Source organism: Pongo abelii, chromosome 2, assembly GCF_028885655.2.
Source record: "Pongo abelii isolate AG06213 chromosome 2, NHGRI_mPonAbe1-v2.0_pri, whole genome shotgun sequence".
NCBI classification, from domain to species: Eukaryota; Metazoa; Chordata; class Mammalia; order Primates; family Hominidae; genus Pongo; species Pongo abelii.
In genome coordinates this window covers 182,377,442-182,387,704 of record NC_085928.1, presented here as the reverse complement: position 1 = coordinate 182,387,704, position 10,263 = coordinate 182,377,442, and the positions used below count along the sequence as shown (strand labels likewise).

Genomic DNA, 10,263 nt, shown 5'->3' with positions numbered 1-10,263 from the left:
CATAGAATAAGGCATACTGAGTGTCACTCCAAAATGCTTTTGTGTCCGTTGTCTGAATGGTTGAGCAAGTTTTCCTTTTTCTGAAGGAACTGAACTTTTCCAAGATCTAGCTCAGATGCTGCTTCCTCTGAGAGGCCTTCCCTAAAGCCTCCACGTGGTTCATTCATTCTCTGAATTCCAACAGGGCTCATTGTACATGCCTCTTTAAATGCACCTATCAATACTGTACTAGCATTACTTATTTAACTGTATTTTTCTCTCTAGACTATAAGTTTATAAATATAGAATCTGTCTGGGTTTTATTTATTTTGTTATCCTAGTACCTACCACTTACTAGAGATAGTTTTATATACAGTATTACATAATATTTTACATGTTGTGAATAAATAGATCAACTACAATAGCAGCCTCTGTTTCTTCTTCGTCATGCAATACAGATTTGTCTGTATTTTAGAAACTGGTTGAGTGCCATTAAATGGCTGGCTATTTTAGCTAATATGAAAACTTTTTTTATCACAATAGTTTTGGTGCCTTTTGTTTTCAGTTTTTTCACCTATCAACCATAGCTTTAGCACTGAGTAGACTAGAAATATATCCCACAATATTTTCCTGATTCTCAGTCTTAGGCAATAACTTCCCATAGTATTCTGATTTATCCCAGTCCATTTTCTCTCCCTTTCTTTCCACATACATCAACCTACTGATAATATAGGTCAGGGAGTAACAAAGTTATTGATTAAATAAAAACTTGTTAGTAATTGGTAGTTTGACTTAGTTGTAATACTTAAAAAATAGTAGTCTGAAATTAATGTTTAAAAAACTCAATTTGGGGCCGGGCGCAGTGGCTCACGGCTGTAATCCCAGCACTTTGGGAGACCGAGGCGGGCAGATCACGAGGTCAGGAGTTCGATACAAGCCTGGCTAGTATGGTGAAACCCTGTCTCTGCTAAAAATACAAAAAAATTATCCAGGCGTGGTGGCACACTCCTGTAGTCCCAGCTACTAGAGAGACTGAGGCAGAAGAGTTGCTTGAACCCGGACTTATGTGCTCAGAAGTCCAAACCGGGTGGGAGATCCAACACTGGGAGGCGGAGGTTGCAGTGAGCAGAGATCGGGCCACTGCACTCCAGCCTGGGCGACAGAGGGAGACTCCGTCTCAAAACAAAACAAAACAAAACAAAACAAAACAAAACAAAACAAAACAAAACAAGCAAAACAAAACAAAACAAAACTCAGTTTGGTCCAATGTCTAACACGCCAGCGGCAACCAAACCACTATGTTAAATTTCCTGTATCAAACTTCTCTCATGTAGTAATTTACTGTATGGAGTCTTTCACGCATTTGTGCACACATTCAGTCTTAGGTCTTTGTGGACTTTTAAGTATTAACAATTTAGGTAGTAGAGGTGGTACAAACTGTCTGTGAAAGGCAAGTACAAACGCATTCAACTGAGGGGGATACTCTCTCATACACAGTACGTGGGATCTCATCGGATGAGCGCCGACGTGTATGGTCAAGGCAGTGGCTAACGCCGGCCTGTGCTTCGTGAGAGTCTGCCCTGCTCCTCCGTGGGGTAGGACTGAGGCGTTAGAAGCGCAAGTTGAAAACGGTGAGAGCGACAGCGAAGCCGTTCCTCCAGCGGCGCTTTGCAGCAGCATGGATGTGGCGCTGGCCACAGTGCTGAATATGTTCCTGGGGCGGTCCCGAGGTCGGTGGGCCGGGAGGGGCCGGTCGGATTTGTGAATTCGCTGGCAACCGGCAGTCTCGTGCCTTCGGGTGCTGATTTCTGGCTCTTAGCAGGAGACGCACAGACCGCGTCCAGAGGGTCACCTTGCTAGTGTAGGGGTGGCCTTTGACCTGTTCCCACCGGCACAGCTTCTACTTCTCAACAGCAACGCGTCTTCTATTTATTGAGTGCCTCCGGTGGTCCCTGACACTTGATATCACCCCCAGTGGTCCGCACAAATCATTGCAATTCAGAGAAAAAGACGTAATGCTCAGGAGGTTGAAGACCTTGCCCAAGGGAATACGGCTACTAAATGGCTGATCTCTCTCAATTATGCCTCAAAAAATGTTTCCTGCCCACTCTCGACGCGCCAGCCTCACAGCCTCTTCTTCACTTGCCGGCTCCACACACCTCCATCCCTTGCCTTTTTCCTTTCTCCTGGTCCCTCCCTGAGCACCCTCGGCACCCCGCCACCAGGTTTGCATCAAGCAAAAGTAATATCCCCTACAGCAGACTCTCTATCACCACCAAGTGATACAAAGGACTGGGATTCTGGACAGGGTTTAGTCACATATCTTGCCCCTGTGCGCTCAGAAGTCCCAACCGGGTGGGAGATCCGACACTGGTCCCCGAGTCCCCAGCTCGCTGTGTGACCTTGGAAGAGTAGTCATATCGCTGAACCTGGGTCCTAGAACTGCGTGAGACTATTATTTGGTGCTCACCGGTATGAATACAAACACAAGGTCCTTCTTTTCTCTCTCTATCCCCCTTCCCAAGTCGAGTTGGTCAAGCTCGCTTTTTCTTTCCACCAGGGCCATAGCCAGCTGCAGCCTTGTGGAGGAAGAAATCAGGTCCCGGCTGCTAAAGGTGTCCTCCCCACCGCCACCACCGTCCTCACCCCCACCCCCGGGTGTGACCTGTCCTTCCGGGGCACACTAGTCCAGCGTCGCCCAGAGCTTCGGAGAGAGCTCCTCACGCTCCCGCTTCGCGGCGCCTGGTCGCTGCGGTCCCCACTCGCTGGGACGCTTTGGGAAGTGCAAGATGGAGCTGGATCGAGAACGCAAATGCAAGGCAGGGCTGATGACAGGTATGCGTGTGGGCGCCGGCCGGAGGATGTGTTGGGAGAAACTTTGGGGGAGTTGGTGGGGGAAAGGGGAGGTGCCAGAGAAAGCAGTGGGTCACTCTCTCACCCACTGACCACCAGTCTCTCTCCCTCTTCCTTGTCCCCATCTCACCTTCTTCCTCGGCTTCTGCCTCTCACCTCCCTCTCTTTCTTCTCCAAGCATCCTCCCTACGCGTCTGCACCCGCTCCTCCCTCGCACCCTCCCGCGCCTAAGCGGACCTCCTTGGGAGCCAGCTCTGTCCAGCCTCCCAGCGCAGTCACGTCCCAGAGCCTGTTCGGCTGAGCTGGCAGCATGTGGAACGCGACGCACAGCGAAGAGCCGGGGTTCAACCTCACACTGGCCGACCTGGACTGGGATGCTTCCCCCGGCAACGACTCGCTGGGCGACGAGCTGCTGCAGCTCTTCCCCGCGCCGCTGCTGGCGGGCGTCACAGCCACCTGCGTGGCGCTCTTCGTGGTGGGCATCGCTGGCAACCTGCTCACCATGCTGGTGGTGTCGCGCTTCCGCGAGCTGCGCACCACCACCAACCTCTACCTGTCCAGCATGGCCTTCTCCGATCTGCTCATCTTCCTCTGCATGCCCCTGGACCTCGTTCGCCTCTGGCAGTACCGGCCCTGGAACTTCGGCGACCTGCTCTGCAAACTCTTCCAATTCGTCAGTGAGAGCTGCACCTACGCCACGGTGCTCACCATCACAGCGCTGAGCGTCGAGCGCTACTTCGCCATCTGCTTCCCGCTGCGGGCCAAGGTGGTGGTCACCAAGGGGCGGGTGAAGCTGGTCATCTTCGTCATCTGGGCCGTGGCCTTCTGCAGCGCCGGGCCCATCTTCGTGCTAGTCGGGGTGGAGCACGAGAACGGCACCGACCCTTGGGACACCAACGAGTGCCGCCCCACCGAGTTCGCGGTGCGCTCTGGACTGCTCACGGTCATGGTGTGGGTGTCCAGCATCTTCTTCTTCCTTCCTGTCTTCTGTCTCACGGTCCTCTACAGTCTCATCGGCAGGAAGCTGTGGCGGAGGAGGCGCCGTGATGCTGTCGTGGGCGCCTCGCTCAGGGACCAGAACCACAAGCAAACCGTGAAAATGCTGGGTGGGTCTCAGCGCGCGCTCAGGCTTTCTTTCGCGGGTCCTCTCCTCTCCCTGTGCCTTCTCCCTTCTCTCTGAGTCCCCATCTCTATTTCCCCCTGAGTCGCTACCTCTTTCTTCAGTTTCTCTGGGCCTCTGTCTCTCTGCATGTCTCTCAATTATTCTCTCCTCTTGCTTTCTTGAGTGATGTTTTTGGTCTCTCAATCTCTCTCTCTGTCTCTGTCTCTCTCCCCTCCCCCTTTACTTTGTCAGTGTCGTTCTTACCGTCTCTATCTCTTTGTGTCTCTTTCTTCTGGTCTCTCCTTTCTCTCTTTCATGCAAAAATGTCCCACATTTGTATTTCCCTAAAATAAATTTTATATCAGCCCAGAAACTCCACTTTAAAAATCGAGATGTCTTATAAAAGTCTATTGTGGTCTTTAAGCGTTAAAAGTGAGGACTGACTTCCTGCCTCAAATAGGATTTCTGAATATCTAAGTTACATTAAGAAAAGCAGGGTTTGGATCTAGAAAGTGTTCAGCGGTAAATTCAACCAAAGACATGATCAATTTGGATAATCCTCTTAGAGATTATTCATTTTTCTTTCAATATTGTGATTTGTGTTCTGTCCTGCATTTTTTCAGATAATTGCATCAATTCTGTTTACCCTGCTGCTGTTTATACAGCTTTGTAAGGAAGTCAGTGACAAATCAGTGAAGTCTCATTTGTTTTTATGATTACCTGCCTCTTCAGGTAGGATAGACTAGGATAAGGTAAGGATAAACTAGAGTAAACAAAGCTCCAACAGGAGGAAAGGAGAGTTTGGGAAGACCAACAGAATTCACTACTTCCCCAAACGACCCTTCAGGAACATCTGGGTACAATGTCATAACTGGATTTGCTGAATGTTTATTGCACAAATTCAGCTTCTTTAAGAATATGTGTTTGGTACAAGTGAAGTAATAATAAATGTGTTTACATCCCAGCAAAATATTAACTCTACTTGTGTTTTCAAAACCAAGGTCTGTATATTTTATTATTTAGATATTATAGTCAAGACTTCATACTTAAGGGCATATTTTAGGGCTTCTTAGAAGTCATTCCAGGATGATTTCATATTTCCAATTTTACAGTTCCTGGATCCTCCATATTAAAGTGATAGAGTTTATTCAAGGAATGTCAAAGATTTTATTTTCTGGACCAGTGATTCTCGTGATATGACTCATAGGTTATAAACCTGCTAGTATCCTCCAAGGGATCCTAAGCTCTCACCTATAAGATTCACATTGTTATTGTGGCAGTTAAGTTGCTACTATACAACTTAGTTTTAAGGATCAGTTTAATAATTTCCTCCAATTTTATTTTCAAGCCATTAATTTCTTCATTGGTGTCTCAACACCAATGTTAACTTTCTCCTTCCTTGACAATGTGAAGGGGATCACTAAAGTGTTACAAGGAATAAAAAATTATTTGTTATTATTTTTCCCTGATTTCTGAATTTAAAACAATCTAAACATTTAGACATCATTAAAAATTATCTTACATAGGCAAAATGAAGACTTGGATGGATGATAATTTATATGAGTTGGTTTAATAATAGCCTTACTTATGTCTATTGTAAGTGGCATAGAATCATTCATCTCAGTGATTCTTAATCCTGACTGTATATTCAATTCTCTGTGAAACTTAAAAAAAAAGAGAAGATAAAGCATATGTCTTGATCTCCCTCTTAGAGATTTAAATTGACTGAGTCTATACTACATCCAAGGAATCTGCAATGTTTTAAAAAGTGCCCCAGGAGACTCGGATACACAGCTATGGTTGAGTACAACCACTTTACCTCATAAGTGTGTGTGTTGTGTCTAACACATAAAAACTGCTGGACTATTGTGAATAAATGGTCTAGTCAGTTGAGTCAATATGTCAACTCACTACAAAATCACTCAGATAGTTGTTAAATAGAAATGACTGGGAAGCTCGGTAAAAATTGTTGAACTGTTGGTCCAGACAGACTGAATCTTTGTTAAAATGTTGGAACAGGAAGAGCAGAACACAATGTTTCTCTGAAGTCAATGGTCATAGACCATGAAACAAAACAAAGTCTTAAAAATAGAATGTGATTTGCTATGACATTTCTTGAGCTGACTATCTCTCTCCCATTATCCTTTTAGCTGTAGTGGTGTTTGCCTTCATCCTCTGCTGGCTCCCCTTCCACGTAGGGCGATATTTATTTTCCAAATCCTTTGAGCCTGGCTCCTTGGAGATTGCTCAGATCAGCCAGTACTGCAACCTCGTGTCCTTTGTCCTCTTCTACCTCAGCGCTGCCATCAACCCCATTCTGTACAACATCATGTCCAAGAAGTACCGGGTGGCAGTGTTCAGACTTCTGGGATTCGAACCCTTCTCCCAGAGAAAGCTCTCCACTCTGAAAGACGAAAGTTCTCGGGCCTGGACAGAATCTAGTATTAATACATGATCTAGCACATTGCTGAGTACAGTCACTGCTTATTACTCTAAACCAGAAGACATAGCACAGCAGAACTTGGGAGGAAGCTGAAGGTTAATTTTGGAATTAGGAACACATAGATCCGGAAACATTTGGGAGGGAAAAAAGACATCATTTGTAGGGTGTGAGCAGTTTGATTTGATTGCACACTTATCAGTGCTCTCATACACTATTTCTGCATATTCACTGCCTATGATTTTGCATTCTGCTGCGGGTGCTGGTGAGGGCTTTGCAATTCAGAGAAAGGAGGAAGAGCAGAGTGAGCAATTAGGGCACTTCTTGGTAGGTAAATACAAATTTGCTTTGCTTTTTCATAATGATCAAAATTATTTGGTTTAAAGAATGACATTACAATACAAAATTTAAAATGTAACTTTTAAAAACTAGCAATTTTCATAAAGCTCTAGAGCAGTGCTATCCAAGAGAAATATAACATGAGGCACATGAGCAATCAATACAAAAATTATTAAAAAGAAATTTACATTCTTTTTTTCACACTAAGTCTTTGAAATCTGGCATGCTTTTTACACTTACAGAATCCCTCAATTTGGACACTAAGTTTTCATTGGTAATATCTGATGTATTTAGATTTCATAAAATTTACAGATAAAAAGTAGATTCAACAACCTAAGTTGTCTAAGCACACTTAAAAGTTTTCCAGTAACTGAAACAACTGTAAACCTTTAAACTTAAAATTAATTAAAGTTAAAAATTCAGTTCTTCAGTTGCACTAGTCACATTTCAAGTATCCAGTAGCTCGAGGTTACCACTCAGAACAGTACAGCTCTAGAGTATATACAAAATTATCATTCACCTTATATAAAATGTTTAAAAATAAATACTGTTTCCCTAAAATGTTTTTATAGTGCTGTTCACACAGCAGAATTTTAGAGTGATGAATACTAAAAATCACACCTAAATATCCTGTTCTGTATGCTCAGAAGAGAATGGATATGAAATGTGTAACATACATTTTTAAATTAAGTTGAGTTGCATGTGTTAATATTCAGGAAATGAAACTTTTTAAAACAATTATGGTTAATCACAAACTGCCTTATATGGCTTAACAAAAATTTTTAAGTCAATTATAAGGCTTCGATCTGTGAATAAGTGAACAATTTGTAACGTACTCTGGCAAGCTTACAAGAAAGTTAATGAATATAGAAATTTTTCAAGTGATGAAGGCAGGCTTATGTGAAAAACTGAGAATCCCCTAAACGCTACTGCTTATTGATATTAAAAACTTTCAAAAATATTACAGCCATTTATTTTTAAATGCCTATGCTGTGTCCTGTCTCCAAATTAGTTTTGCTGCTTATATTCCCTTGCTTATCTGATAGATATGATTACCTGGACTTCCAGACCCTCTCTTAATTGTAATTATGAATGAATAGACATCTTCAACTAAATATTATACATTTGGTTATAAGTATATAATTTTCATTTATATTGACATTGCTTCCTATACAGTCGACTCTTTGCATACTAAAGGTATTAACCCAAAAATAACTTTTTCATAATCCTGTGCAATACTTAGTCTTATATGCAGTTCCTTCATGAAGTTATTGGTTCACAACTATGGAATGGATGGAGCCATTTAGGGAAATTCCTGCCATGACTGTTTTTTCCTTCATCAAAAAGAAAGACAATCATGATGAAATAATTGATTGATTATTTAGTTTGGAAACATCCAAACACAATAATAATTAGAATTATTTCTCTAGAAAAATATTTCTGAGATTCATTCTGACACTAAAACTGCACCACCAATGTGATCTAAATACAGAACACTAGCAAGCGGATTATGTAGTTAATTCCTAAGAGTTCATCAATATTAAAAAAAAAACACTGACTCATTTAAGTTCATGGGATACTAATTAGAGCATTAAGCATTATTGTCCTGGAGAGGGCCCAATAAATCCAAAAGAGGTAGTTCAGCTTCCTGAAGCCTTAGAATTTTTGTCTACAGATACATCTTACTTGAGAGGAAACAAACAAGAAAACCTTGACCTCCAACACACAGCTGATTGCTTTGGAGGAAAACAATCCCAACTTTTAATTCGTTGCTTAGCCTCCTCTCTTGTGGGTTTACGTCTAGTCTTAGCCTAATTCACCTCCAGAGAGTAGTTAATGTAGTAGGGACCACCATTGTCCTTCAGTGGTATTAATCTGGAAACTCAGAGAATATGTTTAGAGGAAGATATCTTTAATTTGTCCTCTTATACCATTGCCTTTTTATTGTTTGTAACTTCTTTATCATACTCCTTAAATCATTTAAGACTCAGGGAAAAGAGGAACTTACACTGAGGAGTATTGTTTGTAAAAGTCCATCATTTCATAAGCATTTAGTATGTGCCTGATATGTTCTAAACTCTAACAATTAATAAGCCAAGGATTTTATCCTTAAGGAGCTCACAATCACTTGTGTGTTTTGTTGCAGTAGGCAACTGATAACTTCTTTAAATTGTGAAATAAACATCTCCGGTTGACACTGGATCAAGGGGCTGGCTGTTCATCCCATTGTGTTGCTGTGTATTTGGCTCAACATAAATTCAAGATGGGCTCTTCCTCCAACAACTGGTCAATTTTGTAGACACAGTTAATGTGTCTGCTAGCAGTAATTACACTCAACACATTCTTCATTAACGTAGGGAAAGTAAAGTGATCTTTTTTTTACTCTGTGTTTCCATTTTCCTGGTTATCGAGCAATGAAGTGTTTGTCACCACACCTTACACTGTGGCACAAAATCAAGTATTGGATCATTTTCATTACAGGGAGTAACTGTTGTATGAGTAAGAATTTTTAAATGATTGCTTTAAACATTCATTGCCATGAGTTACTCAAAATTAGAAGTTTTACTGTAATGAGATTTAGAAACACCTCTAGTGCCTGGCCACACCTTGAAAAACATTTTATAGTAAACTTTGTATTGCAGTGCAGCTTGTTGTGATGAGATTTGACTTGAATTTCCACTTTTTCGTGCCAATACTTTTAGTAAGAATCTCATATCATTACAAGCGTTCTATAATTTTTAGTTCCACGTTGGCAGTTTTAGCTTTTATTTCTATTTTTTTATTTATTCGTATACTTGAATTATGCTGTTAAAAAAACTGTGAGATTTTTTGCAAGTTTGGTGCCTGAAACACTCTCCTGTCTTTTAAAAAGCAGTATGTATATCTTTAAAACATGACATACATATTTACATGTCAAATTTTCTTGTCACAATGAGTGAATAGAGCTTTCTGCTTTCACAAACACTGAATCTCTTGTAAATAATGTCATTAAAGGATAAAGATAATGTCATTAGCAGATAAACCATGTCTTATATAGTTCATTAGCTAATGATTAGCCTATTTTTTGGCAATTTAAATTGCAACACCAGCCAGAATATATACGATTGTAACTTAACTGGGTGATTAGTGACCAATGTTAATTCAGTGAATTCACAACATAAATATTTTTTATCTAGAGAATGAACTTCTGGTCAAAATCAGTAGAAAAGAATGTGCTAGTGATAGATGATGTTTTAAGCTAACATCACTTATTTATTCACATTAAATGAATTCAATCATGTTAGTCTTGACAAGAATCTGAGTTTGAAGCAGGTGAGGGGGAAAGTTTGGATGAGGCTTGTTTTTGTATTTTCTCTTTTGAACTCCAAATTCCAGGATGCCAGAGGCTAGCTTTTTGTTGACAGAATTGTCATCATCCTTAAGCAAAAAAGGCTGCCATGTCTATTCCCCTCCCAACTATCTGGATATTTGCTGGAATTCCAATTAATATTTTATGCTATGACACAGGATATACCTTTGCTCAAGGAATTACCAACTACACTCAAAACTG

General features: G+C 41.6%; 1 protein-coding gene across 1 annotated transcript; it reads left to right on the top strand.

Moving 5' to 3' along the window:
* Positions 1-3,027: 3,027 nt before the first annotated feature.
* On the top strand, positions 3,028-8,361 carry GHSR (growth hormone secretagogue receptor). Its single transcript, XM_002814288.5, has 2 exons — positions 3,028-3,938; positions 6,085-8,361. The coding sequence occupies exons 1-2, from the start codon at positions 3,143-3,145 to the stop codon at positions 6,387-6,389; spliced, it is 1,101 nt and encodes a 366-aa protein (XP_002814334.1). The 5' UTR covers positions 3,028-3,142; the 3' UTR covers positions 6,390-8,361.
* Positions 8,362-10,263: the final 1,902 nt, after the last annotated feature.

Bases quoted from the DNA above. Each gene is read 5' to 3' on its own strand.
- GHSR (XM_002814288.5), top strand. From the start codon at position 3,143: ATGTGGAACGCGACGCACAGCGAAGAGCCGGGGTTCAACCTCACACTG. The intron at 3,939-6,084 runs GTGGGTCTCAGC...TTATCCTTTTAG, and splicing joins GCAAACCGTGAAAATGCTGG to CTGTAGTGGTGTTTGCCTTC.